The 22307-nt window shown below is 49.6% G+C and overlaps 7 protein-coding genes across 7 annotated transcripts; 3 read left to right on the top strand and 4 right to left on the bottom strand.

Annotated features, from left to right (window-relative positions):
- Positions 1-43: 43 nt before the first annotated feature.
- Positions 44-462, bottom strand: VFPPC_18587 (phosphorylase superfamily domain-containing protein; the record flags this gene model as incomplete). Its single annotated transcript, XM_022430174.1, has 2 exons — positions 44-48; positions 114-462. The coding sequence occupies 2 exons, from the start codon at positions 460-462 to the stop codon at positions 44-46; spliced, it is 354 nt and encodes a 117-aa protein (XP_022285015.1).
- Positions 463-1357: 895 nt separating this feature from the next.
- Positions 1358-3783, top strand: VFPPC_12614 (FunK1 protein kinase; the record flags this gene model as incomplete). The annotated part of the gene is made up of 2 exons (XM_018290417.1): positions 1358-1499; positions 1544-3783. 2 exons carry the CDS (start codon positions 1358-1360, stop codon positions 3781-3783), a joined length of 2382 nt encoding a protein of 793 aa, XP_018135757.1.
- Positions 3784-3939: 156 nt separating this feature from the next.
- VFPPC_18588 (ATP-dependent DNA helicase PIF1) lies at positions 3940-6901 on the bottom strand (the record flags this gene model as incomplete). The annotated part of the gene is made up of 3 exons (XM_022430175.1): positions 3940-4273; positions 4401-6634; positions 6692-6901. 3 exons carry the CDS (start codon positions 6899-6901, stop codon positions 3940-3942), a joined length of 2778 nt encoding a protein of 925 aa, XP_022285016.1.
- A 453-nt stretch (positions 6902-7354) lies between these two features.
- Positions 7355-9183, bottom strand: VFPPC_18589 (hypothetical protein; the record flags this gene model as incomplete). Its single annotated transcript, XM_022430176.1, has 2 exons — positions 7355-8863; positions 8923-9183. 2 exons carry the CDS (start codon positions 9181-9183, stop codon positions 7355-7357), a joined length of 1770 nt encoding a protein of 589 aa, XP_022285017.1.
- A 4655-nt stretch (positions 9184-13838) lies between these two features.
- Positions 13839-14451, top strand: VFPPC_18590 (hypothetical protein; the record flags this gene model as incomplete). Its single annotated transcript, XM_022430177.1, has 2 exons — positions 13839-13946; positions 13981-14451. 2 exons carry the CDS (start codon positions 13839-13841, stop codon positions 14449-14451), a joined length of 579 nt encoding a protein of 192 aa, XP_022285018.1.
- Positions 14452-19001: 4550 nt separating this feature from the next.
- Positions 19002-19556, top strand: VFPPC_18591 (histone h1-like nucleoprotein HC2 domain-containing protein; the record flags this gene model as incomplete). The annotated part of the gene is made up of 1 exon (XM_022430178.1): positions 19002-19556. The coding sequence occupies one exon, from the start codon at positions 19002-19004 to the stop codon at positions 19554-19556; it is 555 nt and encodes a 184-aa protein (XP_022285019.1).
- Positions 19557-21573: 2017 nt separating this feature from the next.
- Positions 21574-21840, bottom strand: VFPPC_18592 (hypothetical protein; the record flags this gene model as incomplete). The annotated part of the gene is made up of 1 exon (XM_022430179.1): positions 21574-21840. The coding sequence occupies one exon, from the start codon at positions 21838-21840 to the stop codon at positions 21574-21576; it is 267 nt and encodes an 88-aa protein (XP_022285020.1).
- Between the last annotated feature and the right edge of the window lie 467 nt (positions 21841-22307).

Consider the following 22307-nt stretch of genomic DNA (forward strand, 5'->3'; position numbering starts at 1 on the left):
TAACAAGGTACGGATATTTTTGTTGTGTTTGCTTAGATCGCCTTCAGTCTTGTCCTTGCGCGCGAACCCGTCTGGATATTGCCTTCCGAAGTCGTACTGAATAACAGTCTTACTAATAATGACATCTCCTAGCAAGATCTCATCTTGGTTATAATGAGGCGCGCCGCCACAGATCCCCACCAGAAACACTAGTCGTAGGGCGACGTAGCTCGATCGCATGCTGGCGGCTGCGGCAGCAGCGCTGACTTTGCCCATGCCAGGTAAGAGCGCTAGTACAACGCTATGCTTGCCAATGCGACCAGTCTTGTAGGCATTATCGTCCCTGGCTGCTCTCCCAAACTTGTCTCCATCTCCGTCCCAGAACTGGTCAAAGAGGAGGGCTACCGCATTATACTCGAGTGGCAAAGCGCAAATGATCGCGATCTCAAAGTCCCCGCGGCAGGAGGGTCGAAGAGCCGTCATCGTAACGGTGCTCGCAATCGCCAGAGAATGCGCTGCTTCGAAATTTGTCGTTCATTTAGTGCCTGCTTATTGCATTTCATTCCATCTCCCATGCTTCTGAGAATCGACTGTATCGTCTCGTCGTCGAAAATGCTGCAACTGTGGATGAATTGTGCAGCTTTGGGGGTTGGGAATTCTGATATCGAATGCTTTTAATCATGCTCCGCAGGATTATTCCACATCGTCGCTGGGACAATGTTGATGTTCCGCAGATGTGTTGTGCATTGGTGCCTGATTTGGCCCGGAACTCACCAACCAGGATACATTGGGCATAGGTGGCGCCGCCTAATAATCTCGACAGGTACATACGCCCAAGTGGAACACTCAGCCGCACCTTACGGCTCCGACCTCAGGCTGCATAATTGTCAGAAATACGGAGGCACCAAAGTGTCACGGAGAGAGCTGTATCCTTTTAAATGTCATTAAAATTGATTATTGTTGTTATTGTTGTTATTGTTTTTTTTTTTTCCCTCTAAAAACATGGACAGCTGGTTTCTCATATACTGAACCGGTTTCCGTTCTGTGACGGAGCGCCACCACATAGCTACCTTGTTGCCAATCTAAATTGGCGGGGCATAGAGGTAACTTTTTTTCCGATTCAAAGTGCATTTTCCTAATCAGCATGCCCCCCGTGTCCAACTTTGGGCACGGGGCACCCGGTCGGCCCGCCATCCCATGATGACAATGGGATGATTGGTTGGGTCCAGGCAGCGATTTGGTTCCGTGGAGGGAAGTGGCCTCCGGGTTTTGTATTTTTCCGATCCATTGTCGGTTCACATCTCCGTCCCCCAAACAGTCCAACCATTGCTTCCTTCACACCTACACAAACTTTAGACACAACGGACTTCCTGATGAGATGGACCAGGGCGAAAAAGAGCCCGTTGAGGAAAGCGCTATCTGGAATGAACTCAATGCCTTCCGCACTTCGTTCAATTCGATTTGCAAAGGCAGAAGCATCATCTGTAACCCTGACATCCTTGGCCAGCTCGGCGATACAGGTAAGGCGGACTGCTCACCTTGACTGCCTTTCTAACTGCTGCAGATCTTCGGCGGCTTTCACTCAATCTATTAGTTGCGCTGCAAAATCTTCCAGCGATCAATGCGGTTCCCTCCAGGACGGGACCCGGCACTGTTGAAAGTGATGTACTGAGACTCTTGTCCGCCGTGACGGCGGACAATTTCGACTTTAATCGTGTCAAAAGACTGTTAAAAGAAGCACTTACAGACAAGCCTCGAGATACACTAATATGGGAGCTTGTGTCAAGTGCCGCCGTCGAATCCACTCCGCCGCCTCGGGCGATGCCTTCGTCGACTCAACAAACGCCGTGGAGTCAGAACACCAGCAGCTTTGTGAACTCGTCGGAATCTCGCCAAAATGTGGATCCAGTCCTTAAACAGGAACTCGAACATCTCTACGTTGGACTTCCCAATTTCCATGAGGCTTTCTTTGGGGACATGCCGGAACTCGACGTGGTTTCGGAGGCGGTCTTCCGCAAGTGTACTGAAGGCGACAACCCACTTTTCAAGGAGGGCTGGAGTGGATGGCCAGCACGCGCCAAAGAGAGCGACGTGCTGACTTGGATTGACGGCTTAATCTTGAAGCTGGAAGTATTCGCGGGCGACCGCATTTCGACTTCGCCGGCTAGGCGAAAGCTCTTGGCGCAGCCGAGGACACCGCTGGAGGGCTCCACAGGCAAGCGCAGCATGGATATCGGCTTCGTTGACAGTGAGATCACATACAAACCTGACACTACGGATTCAAGGTATCGTTGGGCACACATTCTTGTTGCCGGTGAATTAAAAAGCAACCCAAAGGCCGACATCCCATCGATTGCATGGATTGATCTCGCCAGGTATGCGAGAGAGGTACTCGCCGCTCAAGATACCCGCCGCTTCGTCTTGGGTTTTACTCTCTGCGGGCCTCTTATGAGGGTATGGGAGTTCGACAGGCTCGGGGGGATCGCCTCCGAACAATTCGACATCAACAAGGAGGAAGGTGGGCTACAGTTTGTGACTACAATTCTGGGGTTTCTACGGATGAACGAGGAGATGCTTGGATTTGATCCTACCATAATAACAGCCGGGGGCCAGAAATATATCGAGATTGAACGCAACGGTCAGCCAGAGCGTCTCATCCTTGGCGAGGTCATGAAGCGCGCACCATGCATCGCTGGCCGAGCGACAACTTGTTGGAAAGCTCATCGCAAAGATGACCCGCATACACCACTTGTCATAAAGGACTCGTGGCAGTACACCGACCGGGACGAAGAGGGCGATCTGATCCAAGAAGCGACTGAGAAAGGTGCAATTAACGTTGCCCGATACTATCACCACGAGACTGTCCGCGTCCGCCATTCTGATGACGAAATCCGAAATAATGTTCGAAAGAGACTAGACGTCACCAAAGCAACGAATTACCGCTCAGGGCGTGCGATGTTGCCGTCGAGTACCAGCGCGTTGAGTATTTCACGCAAAGGGCGAAGCAGCAGCTCCGGGGTGAAGCGTCCATCAAGCGAAACTGATGCCGCTCTGCCACCGAGCAAGCGATCTTGTTCGGCATCTCCAACAAAACCCAACCCGGACGCGCTGTCAAATCGGATACATCGACGTGTCATTCTTCGAGACTATGGGAAGCCGATCTACAAGGCAAGCTCCCGTGCGGCCCTACTTGCTGCTCTAGTGGGCTGCATTGAAGGTCACGAATCCTTACACAAGGCTGGCTTCCTCCACAGAGACATCTCCATTAATAATCTCATGATGAATGAGAATAAGGAGAACCCTTCTTGGCGAGCCTTCTTGATCGACCTTGACCTTGCTATAAGGGAGCACCGAGACGGGGCTTCGGGAGCAATGGGAAAGACCGGTACTAGGGCGTTCATGGCCATCGGTGCATTACTGGGGGAACAGCATTCTTTCATGCACGATTTAGAGTCGTTTTTCTGGGTGCTCTTCTGGATATGCATACATTACAATGGGCCAGACGACAGCAGGCCTGTGCAGCGATTTGAAAAGTGGAATTACGCGGAGACGGCTGAGTTAGCAGAGTTGAAGAAGGGTCAGGTGTCCCATGAACAAGATTTCATTAGGACTACGAGCGAATACTTCACAACACTCTATACGCCGTTGATACCCTGGGTTAACAAGCTGCGCAAGGTGGTGTTTCCCAATGGCAGGAGATGGGAGAAGGAGGACAATCGGTTGTATTTGCGGATGAAGGATGTTCTCCACGATGCTATAACGGATCCCGCTGCGGCCAGCCCTTCAGTTGCGACGACGCCTTAAATAAAGTCTCCCGGTGCCGCATCATTCCACAGCAATGAAAGACTTTGGTCGTCTACATGCCAGAACTCAACCCTACCGTGAACCCCGACCTCGTAATACTTGATGACAAACTAGAAATCGGGGCGTTGCTGCAAGATTTGGGACTGTCGTACGTCATTAGTAACCGGCCCACTCCATCACAGCAACCCCCTTGTAAAGCCATTGTCGCAGATGGAGCGGACTATGTCGCCAAGGCTGGAGTGCCCAGACAGCCAATATGCTCAGCCATTTACCTTCGTAATCCTTCACCCATACGCGACTTCCCTTGATAAGCTCGCTTGACAGCAACTTCCCTAATTGTTCAGCATCAGGACTCTGGCAAAACTCTCCGTCATTTTGAGGCATTCCATGCCAACACAGCAAGGGAAACAGAGCCCGAGCCCCGGTTCGGCAGAACTTCGGAGGATATGCGGCAACAGGAAGTAGTGCGGAGTGAAGTGCGCGTAATCGCCTAGACAAAATATGCGATCATGTGGAAAACTGGCGGCCCGGGAATATCAGCCAATCAAAACTCTGTCTTTCTAAATTCACTTGAGGTACACGTCGCTGGATGACGGTATCTCCCCCAAGTTTGAGGCATTCTCCGCCTATTTTGAAAACGCGCAACTTCCTCCAATAAAGTACAATTAATTTCGTTTGAAGCTATAAATCGTTCAATAAACTTTTCACTTCCTTTCACCACTTGCTCATCAAAAAGTGCCATAACATCCCTCATCTTTTTTCTGAACTCCTCAACCTTGATCTCGATGGGCACCACATCTGGCTCATCATCAGCATCCTCATCTCGCCCTGAATCACTCTCGGAATCGAATGCCAACTCTTTAGAATCGTTCTCCGGGAGTCGCTGAGGTATTTCCACTCGCGGCACGTATTCAGGCAACAGATTTAGTCCTTCGTCTTTCCAGAAAGGGTACGTCGTTCGCCGACGAACACTTTCAAAAAATTCTGCGCCCGGTGACTCAAAGCAATGCACGACATGCTTGCAAAGAAGGAAGCGACTAAGCAAAAAGGACTTGCAAGCACACACCCAATTGACAGGATCGGTATGGTATTCCCTCAGCTTCTCTGGATCAACGGCCTTGCAAGATTCCTTTCTCCACTGCCTCTTGAATGCCTCCCGCCACCGGGCTTTGAATATTCGAAACTCGCCCCGCGAAATGGCTCTCATCCGATGAACTGCATCAGGAAGGACGCGGGATGTCAAAATCCACACGACTAGGTCCACGCGCGGTCGGTTGAATCGATGAAGATAGTCATGCTTCAGCGTTCGCCAATGTGACTCGGCAATCATCGTCGTCTTCACTACGGGGATTTGACTGGGATCAGCCGCTCGCGCCCATAGCTTCCACTGCTCCTTGCAATACCAGTTAACGTACAGGTACGCCCAGAGACGATAATACCCACGAAGTTTACACCACGTATACATCTCAACCGCACATTCTCGATGCAGCGTACTCGAGGATTTGTAGGTGCCATTGAGATCTGGGATCAGCGGATGGAGGTTGAAATGGCGGCAGAATATTTCAAGAACTGTATCTCGCTCCTCTTTTGTTGCTGGTTCCAGTCTCCCATTCGCTTCAATACTTTCATCTTTTGACGGACAATCGCACCTGCCGTATCGATGGCTGACCGGTCGCCGGATAGGAATAGAGCCCCAGCAAATCTCGAGGTGCGGAATTAACTGTTGCGCTTCTTCCGGACGGTAGTGGCTCAGCACGTTTGCGCCTTTGGATGAATTCAGCTTCGTGCTGACAGCCCGCTTGACATGCCAATAGCAAAGCTGAATCGTGATGCCGGGCCATACCGCATGAACGGCCCCAATTTCCGCCGGATCTTTGTCAATTGCGAAGCTCCCTGGATTGAGCCCATAGCCTTTCAGTCGCTCTAGGAACTGTTGAATAACGCGGGTCATGGCTCCCGGGTCTGCCCTGGATGGTTTTGTGTCCGTGGGATTCTGAGGCTTGACCAGTTCAACGAGGCAGTATGCGAGAGGAACGCCGGTGCCTTCGACCTCGGCTAAAACAGCAAAAAGCTCCATCCCACCGCTGTTGGTTCCATACGTGGCATCCATCACTAATTGAGGAGTCGTCTTAGTAACCCTCATAATAGGCTCAGAAGCAAAAAAACCTAGTGCCCTTACATTTCCTGCGGTAAAGATACTATGGTGGTCGCGATAGCGATGGTCCTCGGAAAGGAGCATCGTCGCGGACACCAAAGGATCAGCATCTCGGCGCCAGATCTCCGAGTTTGCCTTCTGCCAGAGATAATAGACTTGATGTCTTGTTACTGTTCTCGCTTCTGGAATATCTCGAAGCTCGCGGTAGATTTCTGAAGGCGTCTTGCTTGAAACGCGCGAGTTAATTAGTCCCTGCACCATTGGTGGCAGTTCGATATCTTCATACGGCGTATGCCATTCGTGGTGAATTGAAAGGCTAAGGGTTCGGTCTTGCAAGCATGGCCGCATATTGAGCTTACTCTTGCACGGGAATCGCGCCATACTGCGGCCATCCCGCTGCTTCTCTGCCTCAACGGCGGATTGATAGCTTCTTGCGTGCATCAGATCTTGCGAACAGTGATAGGTATACGCGAAATTTTGATTAGTTCCCGTGTGTTTGAAGCGAAATCCTCCTGCTTTCCAAATTATGTCACTCAGTTCACGCATTGCCGTGTTAACCTCGGATCTGGGAAATCTGTCAAAATAGGTATTGCTCTCGTTGCCGTGGGCACTGCTAAGAACGCGTAGAAAGCCGAAATTGACCGGGAGAGCATCCAGGCAGAACGTAAAATTCCCATTCAGAGTAGTGTTTTGGTCCTATACAGAAGAGACTGTCAGAATCGTACTGATGATCTACCCGTTAATCGTGCCAGCCGGATTAGCGCGTGTGTATTCACGTACTGGTTTCTTCCAATTCCGAAGAAGAGCAATGAAATCATCCCAAGCGTCGAACGACGTGACGCGTTTTTTTGTGTGGCGCTTGCAAGTTTTGTTTCGCTTCCCCTGTTTGTTAATTTGGAAGTCATCGGCGATATAGAATCTTGCGCATTTACTGCAAAAACTCTCCCCGGTCTCGAGATTCATTTTTATCGAGGAGCAGACAGGTGGGTTGGTTGGATATGCTTGGCATCGCGCAGGATGTAAACAATGGCCGAAAAGGGAATGGTCAGATTGCCATATGGTCGCAAATTTTGTCTAGGCGATTACGCCCCCATTTGTGAGTTAACTCATGAGTCCGAGTTAAACTCATAAGTGGGTTACAGCTGGGTCGTAACTCATATGAGTGAGTTATGAAGGCCGAAACTCATGAGTTAACTCAAATGCCCAGGTATGAGTATAGAATGACCATAAGCGTGAGTATTCGCTCTTCAACTTCTTCAGTGATTATTTTTACCGTGTCCAACTTTCGCTCAATTGTAGCGTACATGCATTTGATATAATCTCTAGACAAGAAATACAAAAAGTCCTCCGTGTATGGATTTCAAGATTGCGCCGCTGTTTAACTCAAGACAGTTCGGTCCATCAACGTTCCCTTGCTTACAGGGCAACGACGAAAGCGACGGCAGCCAAGACCATGCCAAGACCAGCACCGACACGACCTGAGCCGGCAACGACAGGAACAGAGCCAGTGGGCTTGGTAGGAACCACACCACCCGTGCCAGTGACGGTAGGAAGAGGGTTGCCACCAGCGGGAGTAGTAGGGGCAGGTTTGTTGGGTGAACTACCGGTAGGAGTGGGCAAAGCGATGTTGGGAATGGTCATTTGGGTCGAAATAGTCTCAGTGCTGCTGTTCTTGGTAACTGTCGTAGCAACATTGATGGTAGTATAAGGAACCTGAGTGATGCGAGGAGTGCCAGTGACAGTGATGATCTGAGTGATAGTGGCAGGACCGGTAGCAATAACAGGGTTCTGGGGAATGTAAGCTCCGCAAATGCCCTGGTAGAAAGCGATAGCCTCATAGGCGGCGTTACCGTTCTCGTGAGCGTAGATGCAGTTGAAAATGTCCGTGACGAACTCCTCGCCAGGGCAGATGCACTTGGGGTTCGTGTTGTCCTTGCAGTCAGACTTGAACTCCAAGAAGGTGTTGAGACACGAAGGGAGAACGGGAGGGCAAGGAGGACTCTGAGTAGGCTTGGGAGGCTGGCTGGTAGCAATCCTGGGCTTCTCGCTGGTAGATTGCTCCTTCTTGGTGGTCTGATACTGGGGAGGAAGGTTGACAGTGGTAGAGATTCCCTGGGTGCGGGTGCGAGTCTCTGTAACTGGGCAGATGGTGGTGCTCACAGGTACAGTGACAGTAACAATGTGAGTTCCATTCTTTCCAGGGCACTCGGTCACCGTAGGTCCACAGCTAGTGATGGTCTTGGTGGAAGTTGTGAAGACAGTAGAGGTAGAGTCATAGGTGGTGACAAAAGTGGTGGCAGGAGTAGTTGCGGGAGTAGTCTGCTGTCCGGGGGTGGTCTGCTGTCCAGGAGTAGTAGTTTGCTGTCGCGGAGTAGTTTGCTGTCGAGGAGTAGTCTGCTGTCCAGGCATGGTAGAAGTGGTATCCTGACCCGGCTTGGTGGAAGTAGTGTCCTGACCTGGCTTGGTGGTAATTGTGTCCTGTCCCGGCCGGGTTGTGGTCTGGAGTGTGGTAGCAGGAGTGGTCTGCTGGCCTGGCTGGGTGGTGGTAGTAGTCTGGATCACCTTCGTAGTAGTGGTTCCCGGAACAGTGTAGCGAGAAGTAGATGGCTTCTGTGTGGGCTTGCCGCAGTGCCACTTGATCTTGTGGCAAGAGACCTTGCACTTCTTCTTGAATGTGAGGCCCCTCTTGGGAATCTGCTTGGGATAGATGACCCGGACCTTCTTAGCACCACCACACTGCTTGTTAACAATAGTTGAACCACCTTGCTTGCAGTTCGAAGTCTGCTTGCATACGCTGCCATCGGGCATGTCGTAGTGGAATTCAAGACGAGCATCGAACTCGGTGGACATCTCGAAACTGCCAATAGAGAATGCATCAATGCCGGCATCGGCACCAACGCTGATGGACAAACCAGCATCGTCATCCTCGTTGCAAGAACCAGAAATGAACTTTCCGGGACCAAAAGTGCGGCCCTGGAGCTCACCACGTTTGCCGTTGTTGTTCTCGCAGGACCAGCCACCAAAGTTAAACCGGCATAAGTGGTGAGAGTGCCGACAGCAACATCACTCCAGTCCCAATCGTTGTTCTGCTTTGGCGTGCACTTGTTTACGGTGTTTCCAGGGCAGGGGAATGTCTTAGCGCCAGTCCAACCCAAACCGAAGTCGAAGGAGGCACCGAGGCCGAAAGTAGCGGAAGCCTGCTGGACGCCAGCAGCGGTGACCAAAAGAGAAAGAGAGGACTTCATCTCGTTGAACTTATAAATATGTTCCGAAGTGTAGCGAGTGTTCTTCGATGTTATATAGCGGGAAAAAATTGTCAAATACCAAAAACCTGTTGTGATATATTATGTGAAACGGAGTCAAAGGAAACGAATGACTTTGACTGAGATGAGAAGGACGGAATTGTCCCAGAAAGGAAACGAAAAGAGAAACAAAGGACGACGAAGGTAAAGATTGATGAGAGACAGGACAAAAGTAGTTTTCAAACGTCGGGTGGTTGCGACATCTATATACTTGAAGTCGACAACTAGCAACTGTGATGTGATGGCGCCTTGGACTTACACGGACATCTCCTGTGTTTTGCCATGGCTTGCCGCTGAATCGGGATTTCTGAGTCTGTCGTGATCGAAACAGTCAACCCGAAGCAAAGAGAATATGGCCTTCGGCAGCCCCTGAGTCCCACACGTTAATTTTACTGGGGGCGCATTCAGATTCACTTGCATGACATGGCTCGATTTATAATTAACAGCGCCTTCCGATAGATGTGGGGAGTCTTTTGAGCAATCTCAGGCACAGAGCGGAGCAAAGCAAAGAGTCCATCCCTGGTGTAAGTTCTGGGTTTCAGGATACGAACTCCTGAATGCTCTCGTGTCCGTCCACCAAAAGACACGGAGGTGGCGATGCTATTATTCTAAGCACAAAAGCAAGGTGAGCATAATAGTAAGATTTTTTTTTCTTTTACCCATGAATGACAGCTGAATGGTCCCTGGAGTTGCATCAAGTAAAAGATGACGTCGATCAACCGGCCGTTGTTGTCTTGGCTAAGCAGATGTTGCGGGATATTATTACCATGCACGCTGCTATATTGAACATCTGTCGAATGGACAAAAATAACCTAGCCCGGCCTTCGCTTATCACGGTGCCGTACATGAATGATCCGTGCAGTAGATTCATTGCAACAGTGCTAGCCAGTCGCAATATACTAGTACCGAGTACCCTATTATCGCGTTTTGCGGTTCCAATGTTTTATTGCTACACAAAAGTTACTGAATTCAATAGCCTGTCAATTGCTTGTGTATCAATGTGCACTGGTTAGCCTTGGAGCCATTCCCCCAAGTGTCCAGAATCCTATCTACAGCATCTGGCGCGGCACCAGCCGTCCCTTACCCCGAGTCTCGTAGATCTGCCAAAGATATACCACTCCGCTGCTATGCCGAATTGCTGAGACGGCCCGTCGCTAATACGAACCGAATCGTTGCCTTCACCGCCCTCATGTCTGGTTTCCAGCTCGACTTGTCCGATGATTCTTTGCCTCCAAGAAAGAATGATTTGTTGCCTCGTTTCGTATCCGTGCATCCGAGCATTTCACCCCGATGCTGCGTCCACCTGCTGCAGCGGAATAGGAAATGCGCCACTGTCTCTTGTTCGCGCCGACAGGCACATGTATCTGTCGCCGTTGCTTTGATCCGATATAGTGAGTTGTTGAGCTTCGTACTGTGTTGTTTTCTGGTACTTCTGTCCAGGCAAATTCATGTACATCCACAATGACGTCCACCCTTGTCAGTGTCATCACGTCCATACCTCGCATCGTTGTTCACATCACCTCCATCACTCCCTCCCTGCCATTGATTGTAGGGCTGCGAGTGAAGTACGAAATCACGGCAGCGGATGGCAAACGGCCTATCTCCTCAAGGCTACAGGCCACATGTAGAGTCCCGTATTGGGTATTCGAACAAAGGAGACGCATGGCCATCCCGTACATCCCCAGTCATGCGAGATTAAATATGGATCCTTACGAGCGCGATTTATGCAGATATAGTGATAACCACAGAACGTAAGGCTGTTCCTCTTCTGCAGTTAGAGGAGTAGGCGTTGGGCATGGTGAGAGCGCAGAAGTTATCAGGGAAATGCAAGAACGGCGCTCATAAACTAAACAGGAAGCAGAACAATCTCGGGGCGGTGATCCTAGCCGTCAGTTCCCTTCAATTACAATCGCGGCACATTTATCACAGCGTGTTTAATCCCCTAAAATTGGAGAATTCATCAAATTAACTTCGCCGTCAAGACCCATACGTGCACCACTGTTACTTGTAATAGGGGGCGAGACTTAAAGAGGCGCTACAGGTCTGAATAAACTATTGAAACGCCAACCATCACTATCGAGTTCAAGTCGAGCTCCTACCCAAACTCATTGTAATCGTAATCACGAGCCACCAGACAATCCAAGGAGCCTACAATCAGATTTAGGGTAAAAGAGTGGCAACTTTGTTTGTCAACCAAGTCATATTGTCTTGAACTAGCAGGCCCTCGCAATACACCGATCTACCCCGTAAAGGTCAGAAAATACGGTTAGATGATCATAAATTGCTTCGTATCCAAAATAAGGCGCTGATATATTTCGTCCTGGGTGAGATTGCGGCCAGCTTCACGCATTCAAAATGAACACTATTGAGAACTATGCAGTGGGCGACGCGGTGCAGTTCTTGGTTTCAACTAACGGAAAGACAATCTGTGGTAAAAATGAGGGCCTTGGATGGAGAACAAGGCAGGTCGGAGGTTACATTTGTAACGGGCTGGAGCCGCTTGGACGGCGGCTGCGCCGCCTATCACCAACTCCTATGACAGGTTGATTCTAGAACCTTCTATGGAGGGGGAGATATAAGGCACCACGATGATGCTACGGAGTAGGAAGACTCTCTTTCCTTCCCTATCTTGATAGTAAACAGCATAGGGACTAGTTAGTTGAATCAACTCGCTAGAGGCCTTTCACAACATTAGTGATGCCTCGTTACGACAGCTATCTCGAGACATCACAAGCATCAACGTACAGACGTCAAGAAGTGAAACGTCGGAAAAGATTACATCCCACGATGCCGATATCATTTTCGACAGCGGTCTTGAACTGGACTTCAGCGGCCGACCTCGAGAGTCGAATTTCACTCCTGTGTACTGTCGTTGGCAGCAGAAGGCAGATGCGAAACAATAATGCTACTGTTCCTCGCCATTGATCGAGTTGATCCTGATTCCAAGGATCATGATGATCGGACGCCATTGTCGTACGCGGCAGAGTACGGGTTTGAGGCCGTAGTTGCGGCTTGCATGTGTCAAGTATTCAATGCGTTGATCTGGTGGATTGATGAGCATCTCTGACTCTCATGGATAGTAGATTTATCTAGCATGTTTCCCCAATCTCCGTGGCTTCTAGCCTGCAACATGTTGTATAATGTGTGCCTTATTTCCTGCAACAGCTGTTCTCACAGTTTCCATAAATCGAAGTAGCTGACCCTTATCATTGACGTGTTCTTTAATTCGGAAATTGTCGTTACCGGTCTTATGAACCCAATTCGCAGGGTACAACATAGGATATCAGAAGCAACTCATTGTCGGTCAGGCTCTTCTCCTGTAGAAAAGCATCTGCCATATGAGATACCTCTTCTGGCAAGCATGCATGTCGTAAGTCCAATAACCAACGTTTTACACGAGTGGTAACACTTGTCTTATCCAAGGAGTCGCGAGAGCAGTCTTGAGGATCCTTCTGATGAAACACCAGAGGCTTGAGCTCGTGCAGTTTACCAAGGTTAGTTTTTGAAAACACCGAGAAAACCTTCAACAAGCCCATAACGACGCCTTAATTGGTTCCTTGCCAAATTTAGGAAAGATAAAGCCTTCGAGTTAGGAGAAATAATTGGCAGCAGTGTTGTCGTGTAATATCCCAAGAATCTCGAATATTTCGATCTCATATAGACGTTGATTCTGAGAGGAATACGACCACCACTGTCCCTGAAGTTGTCTCGTACACTGTTAGGAGATAGCATCCCCGCACATACAGTCCGGATATGCCGTGATAGTATTGAAGGGGTCTGAAACCGAACCCGGCAACCTAGTTACGAGATGCGTAGCTTGCCCCATGTTGTGTGTCCCGAGTGTCATCTCTTCTACGACTCGGCGCAGCCGGCAGTGAGACGATCGGGAAACTTAGCTATTTTTAACAGGACTGGTTGCTATATAACCCTGCACATTAAACGTTGAGCAATTCTCCGGCTCACCGCAGCAAATAGAATTTAGCCTGGGTTGTCTCAAAATAACTAGACGAGTTCCAGGACCGGGGACCTAATGTCAGCATATCGTATGACTTTACGAGGCGCGGTTGATGTTGCAGCTACCAGGTGAAGCAGGCAGCAGTGGCCCACATCGTTGCCGCCTGCCACCAAGGCAGCAGCGATGGAGGCACTTACATAGCTTAACAACAACAAGAACAGACAATCATGAATATACTAAATATCAATTTGTGCCAACAAATGAATACGTATTCAACGCCTTGACCCAACACTGATCAGTGGTTGAACATAACCACAGACAGCAAGGAATCAGGAAGAGACAAAGCTTCCCAATAACAAGCAGGGATTTTCATCCCTCCAATTTATTAGGAAGCATTTTGTGCTAAGCTGAGAATTTTGCGTCGAAGTTGCTGCGTTTACTCGCCGCTTCTTTGAAGCAGAATTTTCCTATCGTCCTTCACGAGAAAACGCCTTTCGCGACGGCTAAGATAATTCGTTGCTGCTTTATCGCCCTTCTGAGAATCCCGAGCCGAAGCCCTGAAAAGCACCCTTTGAACCAGCCTCCCAACGACTCTGTTTACACCATAACTCTCGTCAAGCAGTAAACCCCCTCTCTCTTCACGATGGCCGACCAAGACGATAACCAGAGCTTCCATAACTCTCCCCAAGAACCTGTTATTGTGCCGCCAGGCTTTGAGAGATATAGGCAGTGGCTTTCCCCGAATTGGAGGGTACACACTCCATCAAAAACAGACGTCACAATAGCAACACGCTCAGCACGGCTTGCCCGTGTACATTCACCGACCATCAAGCATCATTCGTCCAGAGCAGGACATCGCGGGCGATAATCCCACGGCGGACGTAGTACAAAACATGCTCGACTACTCCCAACGCATATGTGCCGTGCCAGCCGCAGTGTTACAGTTACCCGGAACTGTGGACCTCGTCTATCCGGAAACTGTGAGTACAAAGATCATCCAGGCCGCACTGCGGTGCGGGCCCGAAGCTGAAAATGGGCATGTCACGTATATACATGAATCGGGGGATATAGAGTTGCGCCTCGCTGACATTTGTGGTCATGTGGCGAGCGCCACGGGAGAGGATGTGGAGGAGCTATCGTTGGAGGAATGGATTCTGCGTGCACAAGAAGTTGGGTTATCGGATTCTATGGCAGCTGTTTTCCGTGGAATAGGGTCCGCCGAAACGCTCAACTTCCCAAAGCTTCTAAGAGACTAGATGGTTTAATAGAAATGACGACGTGCTTTGGCCACAGGCTAGCCGTTCAAATCATAAAAATACAGGCAAATATGAAACACCAAGACTGGGGCACAGTTTGAAAACAAGTACAAAGGTAAAGAGAGGGAGATGCCAAAGCACCAAGAAAGCAAACAGCGGTACCACTAAGGGATTTTCGGGTGATGCGCCGGATCTGGTGATCTGCCGGATTTACACCCGCTTGCATTCCAGGCATTACTGACAATAAGTCCACAATCGTGATCCTAAATCATCCAAAATCAAACATACAATGAAAATTCTGCTGCTAGATGCGTATCATTCTATTTCATAGTCCTCGAGCCATCGCGGCCGCTTGCTATTGCGCTGCAGCCTCCTAGAGTCCCAAAATGCTACCACCATCTCCCGATCATTCTTGTTGTGATTGAACTTACTTCTATTAAAGTCTGGCTGACAGCTCTCATACATCTATATACCCAGTGGCACGGCCCGTGCCACTACGCAGCGACTCAGCTGCCTAAAAATGTCTCGGGACATGACCCACACCAAGTCAACAATTCTCAACAACGAGAAATGGCTTTTTTTGGGCTAGCAGTGCGGTTTGGAGTGGCTATTGCCTTCCGTTTTGTATTTTGCCTCGGTGGATCTGGAGTCTTCCATGCTACAGGTGGCTCCCGTGTAGGTGGAAGAGCGACAATTATTTCATCCTCAACATCCGCAAGTTCGCAAAGAATCAACATGTCTGGGAATATGTTGACCCCGAGGTTATACACAAGCCAGTCTTGACGCCACCATACTATCGGGATGACTCAGAATCTGCGGTCATGGAGCAGGGAGGGTATTGTCTTACCCCCGTGGTAGTGGTAGGCCGGTGTCAGATTATGTTGGATAGAGCTGTTGACCTAGTCGCCCTGTGGTTGAGGAAAGCCTCCGTCTCACGATGGAGGTGTGGCTGATAATAAAAGAGTGATGCTTGTCCGTGTAGAAGGACAAGAAGATCAACCGACTACTCGCTCGATTGAACCTTCGTCATATTGCCACTCTATTCCTGACAGCTTGTCGCTGCTATCGGCTTTAAGACATGAAGATCGGAGATACGGGTTGGATCAAATCAACCAACGGCAATTCAACTGAGAGAAGCGGTCTCCAATTGAAATGACGTTCAATCCAACTGAAATGTATTTGGCGAGAGGACAATCCAACTGCGAGGGGTTACCAGTTGGGTTGAATTGGTTGATTACGCACCCTGGGAGAGTCACAGGCATATTCGAAGGGGCCGGGGGATACCTTATGCATTTATGCATCGATTTGCTCAAAACGAGCTTCTTTCTCGTGTCGAATTGGAAGCATCGTCCAGCAAGACCTGGCTGTTCTCGATGCATGCGTAGGACGCTCTGGTGGTCCAGGTACTGCGGAATCCCGAGGGCATTTAATTCAATATTTAGATATCGGTCCCATAGAGCTGCGGAAAGAAATTGCGAGCCTGGCTACGTTGAAACCCTTCCATAAGTCACAAGAGACTGAAGACGGCGGGTTCGAGCGACTGGACATGCATCAGCTCATTGACACTGCGGAGAAAACCTGCCCTCGGGGCCGCGGGACCACCTTGCCACAGGCTCCGACCATTTCACGCTGAGCTTAACAATCCCATCCACACAACATGCCCCTTGCCCGTCTGGGAAGATTCGGGTCACGTCTGACGACGAACTCGAGCGCCTTGCGGAGATCGTCGAGAACGTCCACCACGGAAGGACTCGACGCCTTGGGGGCATCGCTCCCAATTGCGATCATCTAGGTCCGAAATACCAATTGTCCAATTCTCTTTAGAACTCTCATCAATAGGGGGGGTGTATTAAAGCCCATACTTTCGACAAGATGGGTTATGTTTCGTAATCCGTGTCAGACATTGTAGTTTCGGACCCCGTGTCAGACACTGTCGATAGAAGGACTTGACGGGGGTTTTGATCTCGAGTTGTATTTAGAAAGTTAAAATGCATGGCTTGGCACTTTCTGACAACGAGGCTCAGTACAAATGGGGTGAGTGACATCTCTCAGTTTCCAAATTCCGCCTTGTTGGAAGCCAAACAAGAGGCTCCCGGGGCAATTGGTGAAGCCAAGCAGTCTCAAACAAGAAGCGTCAAGTGCCTATGGTCCGACTCTCATCCAATCAAGTTCAACTGTGGGTCTTCTAGAACAATTCCTACCCAGCGCCTCATGGTGCCCATCATCCCTTGCAAAGGACATGACATGTAGTAATCCTTAATCCGTATAGATTTAACAGGTTGCAGGAATAAGCGCGACGTCTGCATCCTCTCAAACTCACGAAACTCTTGACCAAATAAAAAAAGTCCAACTTAAAACAGCACGACTCGATGCCAAGCTTCATAGCCATGCTAGGCAGGTACCAGTAGCTCGGCAACTTCCCGATTGGTCCCCTGCGACCTGCCAACAAGGGAGATCTGTGGAAGATTGTCGAGAGATCCTTTGCGTCATCGGCCTCCCTCGCCGCAACCATACCCATGCGAGTCAAGCAAAGCGACGTTTCGACGATCAGAAACGGTAGTCGAGTGGCGCAGCCCCAACATTGCCACTACCAAAGGCCCCATTTTGAAACCAACACTTACTAATTTACGCGCTCAAAGCGTTGCTATGCGGGTTATTAACGACCAAGTGAGTTGGCTTCTTGACAGGAACGAGTTCCCGTTTCATCAATTTGGCTCTATGGTGTACTTCACCCCTTGCAGTCCACCATGCAATAGATGTGGGGGAAATTTATCGCTTGGAAGTTGTACGGATGTTGGCTGTGCCGATTAATGCTGCTTGGTTTGTTCCTGAATTGGTGATTAGGATGGGGCTGTTGTGTGACCGATGAGTTCGTGATCTGTGGATACATTTCGCACGCATGCAACTACTACAAGCATCGTCAGATCTGTTGGATGACTCTCGTGAAATTGTAAACCGTGACTATTCCTTTGGTTTGAGGGAATTATGCTAAGGGTCATATTATCCTCCATGTAACGCTGTCTTGGTACCTATAATGACATCTTCTCTCCCACTTATGCAAACGGTCCTCTTCCCCGAGTCGTTGTGAAACTTGGTCGCCGTTTCATCCAGTCATGGTTCGCGCATCACCAGCTTGTTAATCCCTTCATTCTGTCAAAACCACCTCGTACGGTCACCCCGCAAAAGTCACGATAATAGCGGAAGGCAACACCGTTTTGCCCCGCAACCTAGTAATTAAAAAGCCGCATTTTGTGCCCAGATTTAGCTCAATTCCTTAGTAACTTAAGGAATTTAATAGTAAATAGTTAATCAACTAGAAAATGCAGCTAGTACTTTGTGTACCAACCACGGGCGCTCAAACTGCAGCAATTCGGCGCGGCATTGAATGTATTAGCTTGTTTAAGAGGTTATCTTCAAGCTGCTCCCACGACAGTCTCTGGCTTTGCAAGAAGGTGCGAGGCAAAGACCATGAGCGTTCCACTGACAAGAAGCTAGACGCACGCCTCTCGCCATTTTTCTTATATAGCCAGAGCCATATTTGCTAGGAAATCAGAAGGCACTCGTGCTTCCTAACACGGCGCCAGGCAAAGACACCAGTACACACTTGACAACATGGACAACCTCGCAAGTGAGCTTGGTGGAGCATTCAGCTCCGTCTTAACAGTTCTGTGAAGGATCCCCCTTGCGACTTTAACACCTCTATTGCACCACTGTTTGTGGTGCGTCTCATCATTGTCGAAGGTGAACGTCGTATGTTCGCAATCTCACTGCTCCAAATTAAAGCCGACAGCATGGACGAGTGCCGCTGTATTGGACATCTGTATACTACTTGCCAGCTAAGTTCGGCGTGTTTAAAGTGTAGGAACTCAGACATGAGCCAGCATTCAGAATTAAATATTTGCGGAGGCAGGGCTACATACTGGGGCAGTATCCCAGGCACTTCCTCTGCCCATGGTTTCACTCTTAATACTAACAGCTAATGACTCGTCGACTCAAGACACAATCCATCGCTATATCTAACGTACCAGATGTCAGCCCATGACTCAGTGGTTAGGGTAGCTGGTGGGTAAACGAGACAAGTTTCCATGTGAGGGCGGGAAGAAGGGCGGCTTCGCATGAACGACGCAATCTATGCGCAATGAAGCAGATGAAACCAGACTTCAGACCGGCTAAGCTTCAATGCGACAATCTAGCGGCAGGTCACTTCCGAACATTTGAGCGATTCAACTTGCTCAAAGGGCGATCATATGCCTGTGCCCGGATTTTGGACAGCTCAAGATCTACTTGTGAATAGGGGCTCTAAACAACTTATCCTGTTTCGGTTAATCATGATCCGACGCCCAGCCTGTCACAGGACAAGAGCCTAGACGACAGGGAATGAAGTTTACAACCTTGGTTGCAAGAGAAGGATATACATATAAAAGAGTTCTGCTAAGCGTTCACGAGAATCTTGTAATCCATAACAACTCAACAACTTAGTCCGATCTTCACTTCAACCAAAAGCAACTTTAATCGCAGTACTTTTGTCCTCTTCTACATAATACAACACAATGAAGATCTCATCCGCATTCGTCCTTACCCTCCTCACCGGCGCGCTGGCCGCGCCCCAGGCCCTGGTCAAATCCGAATCAGAGAAGCACGATGTTGACGTCACTGCTATGGTCCTCCAGGGCTCTCGCTTCACCAATGCAGTTGAAGCTAGATTTGAGGAAGTTGGCGTTACACTCGATATGCGCGATGTTGCTGCCGACGCTGTCGAGGGCGAGGAGGATATAGTGGCAAGGGGGGCCAAGAAGAAGGCAGCGGCACAGAAGGCAGCGGCACAGAAGGCAGCGGCACAGAAGGCAAAGGCACAGAAGGCAAAGGCACAGAAGGCAAAGGCACAGAAGGCAAAGGCACAGAAGGCAAAGGCACAGAAGGCAGCGGCACAGAAGGCAAAGGCACAGAAGGCAGCGGCACAGAAGGCAAAGGCACAGAAGGCAAAGGCACAGAAGGCAGCGGCACAGAAGGCAGCGGCACAGAAGGCAGCGGCACAGAAGGCAGCGGCACAGAAGGCAAAGGCACAGAAGGCAGCGGCACAGAAGGCAGCGGCACAGAGAGGATAGACAGGCCGCATAGCCAATAGCAGCCACTTAAATTCGTGCTGGTTGTAGCTATATTCTATCTTCCTATCTAGCTCAAGCTTTACGAAGGCAGCCTGCTTGTTGGAGCTTGGGCATTCAATTCGACTCAAGTCCATCAGGTTTTACATTGGAGGTAAATGGAACGTCACCGCATAGTTGCCTATTGTACTATGTTATCCTAATTCAGCCGTAACTAGGCTGACTTAACATTAATCGTAACATTAATCGGATAAGTTTCCCAGAAATGAGGGTTGCTGTCAGAAATACGATGGCACAAAAATCACGGAGAAGTTCTATCTTCAAAATGTAATTGAGTTCATTGTTGTTCTTCTCTTCTTCCAAACTCTTCAAGTCCTTTTGATATACTAAGAACTTCCTTTCGTCCGAGCCTTTAAAGTTTTACCCCTCAGAATGGCGTTTTTCCTGCTATCTTTGTCCATTCATAACTGTCGTGGTAACAACTGGAAATTATACCAAGTATTTCTTGTTCAATCAATAAAGGCGATCCTATCTGTCTTTTTGAGAGGACCCAGAATGGTCGTTTCTGTAACGGGCTGAGCCCGATGGTGGCTCGGCTTGCGCTCTCGCCTTTGCCTTCAGCATTGTCGCCGGTAACCCCCAGCCAGGGATGGACATCTTACGAATGGGAATCGAATCGATAGATTCATTCGATGCCAAGTCTTACGAATATCGAATCGAATTTCTTGGCGTTCGATTCGATGTCGAATCGAACAGGGCAGGTCTCATTCGATATTCGACTGCATCGAATCGAATGTGGCGCATCTCATTCGACACCCGAATCGAACTGCGCACACATCATTCGCCGTTCGAATCGAACGGGCCCGAGTGTTCGATCAATTTTCGATCGATTCGATCGAACGAAGTGTCCTGGTTTGCTGAAATTGGTCAGGGGCTCGTTCAGCGTGACTGGATGGGACGCCTCAACAAGCCTGTGGCACGATCGGACGCGACAAGGCGTGATTGATATCCTGCTTCAGGGTATTGTATTTGGTGCTAAGATATGTTAGTAGGCACATATCTCCTCTCTGACACTTGCGTGCAAATACAGGTATCTTGCAACTGCAGCAATCATCTCATTAGTAGCCCATAAATGGTTGATTTACTAAACTTCAACACCGATCTATTGCATAGAGGTTGTTTCTAATTTTCCAAGACAACTATTTGGTGTGTGGAAGAGGCTGGAAAACGATGCCCTGAGGAATGAAATGTGACCAGAGATGTTTAGAAGCATAGGTGAGTGCCCTGGTATCCACTAGCTACGTCATATAGGGTAGGTGTCTCTCTCTGTAGCAAGCTCGACAGTAAACCTGCAAATACATGCCAGTTTTTGCAGGGTAGATGTTAACCATCAACAAGACTAAATCCCTTTAGATCTCTCCCACCGCGTGAATCCCATTGGTACCCATTTTGGTACGACTGGACAAGCATTTCGAACTTGGAATCTCGTAAACCATCCCCATGTTGAATTGACCCGTACGGTCGTGAACAACGGGTCAGACCCAAATCCATGGAAAATTACGCCGCTCCCTAAGCCTACAGGATCAAAGTGGAGCAAATTGGGTAATTATTGTCCCGATGTTCATCCACCTCTTTGTAACAGGGACATGTGCCGAAACCCACCTGCCCTCCTCAACGGATGTACGAGCAACTTCATCGATCTTTCGCGGCTTATGCACAACATGGATGAGCCTCGGTGGTCTGTGCAACGCGCTCACTCAAGCCAATGGGAGCTCTTGAGCGACAGCCCTCTTTAATTGACTGGTCGCCACCAGCAATCGTGTTATTTATTGTGTGAAAACACCAACAGGATCTTTGAGCACCAATGGTTGGACAGCCATAGCGTAGTCACTTGCGCCACCAAGTGATGCTTCTTTCACTCGTACAGGACTTAGCCCCCTTCAACGGAGTTGGCGACCTTATGTTTTCTTTCTTTCTTTTTTTCTCCCCCCCCTTTCGCGTTGAACGCCAAACCGCGTGTTCACACGCGTGCCGCCGTACTTTCCTTTGCAACCATGGATGAGTATACGTTGAGCCTCAGCGAAGCCTGGATGAGTTCCAACATCCTGGCCAAGCTCGCTCGATCTGTAGAACCGATTTGCTCGACTACCCAATATCGCCACGATGTCCTCCGAAATATTCTCTGCGATCCCTTCCCCGTCGAATCAGCCAGGCTCAATGGAGCGAGTTGAGCTCTCGTCTTCACCACTCGCTTCGTCTTCAGGAACCTCATTGCCAACAACGCCATCGCCCCGTCCTCGCGGGACGGCCACCGACTTTGTCAAGGCTGATTGGACACTCTGGGGCCGTCAGGAGTGGGCGAAATGGCCGGGATTCGAGCGTTATACTGGCGGTCAGGACACGAGGGCCTGGTGGCAGCAATTTGGGTATCGTGTTGAGGACCGTTCCACCTCGCGCCAGGGCAATAAGCTGAAGTGGATCTGTGCGGACTGCTTCGCCCGAGGCTTTAAGAAGAAGTCAGACTTCTGCTTCGTCTGCTCGACCGGGGCCGCCATCAAGAAGCACCTTCGCCAAGCCCACGGGATTCTGGTAAGTGCGGGCCATGCTTGTGCCTCTCGAGCACAGCTTGACAACATGAGTTCTCATTTGGCAGGCCCCAAACGAAGTTGCCCGCGGCATGGGGGCTTCATCTCTAGATCACCAGAAAATCACCCACTTCATCGACGCCGACGTTAATAACCCTCACGACCAGTT

Source organism: Pochonia chlamydosporia (genome assembly GCF_001653235.2).
Source record: "Pochonia chlamydosporia 170 chromosome Unknown PCv3seq00015, whole genome shotgun sequence".
Taxonomy (NCBI): Eukaryota; Fungi; Ascomycota; class Sordariomycetes; order Hypocreales; family Clavicipitaceae; genus Pochonia; species Pochonia chlamydosporia.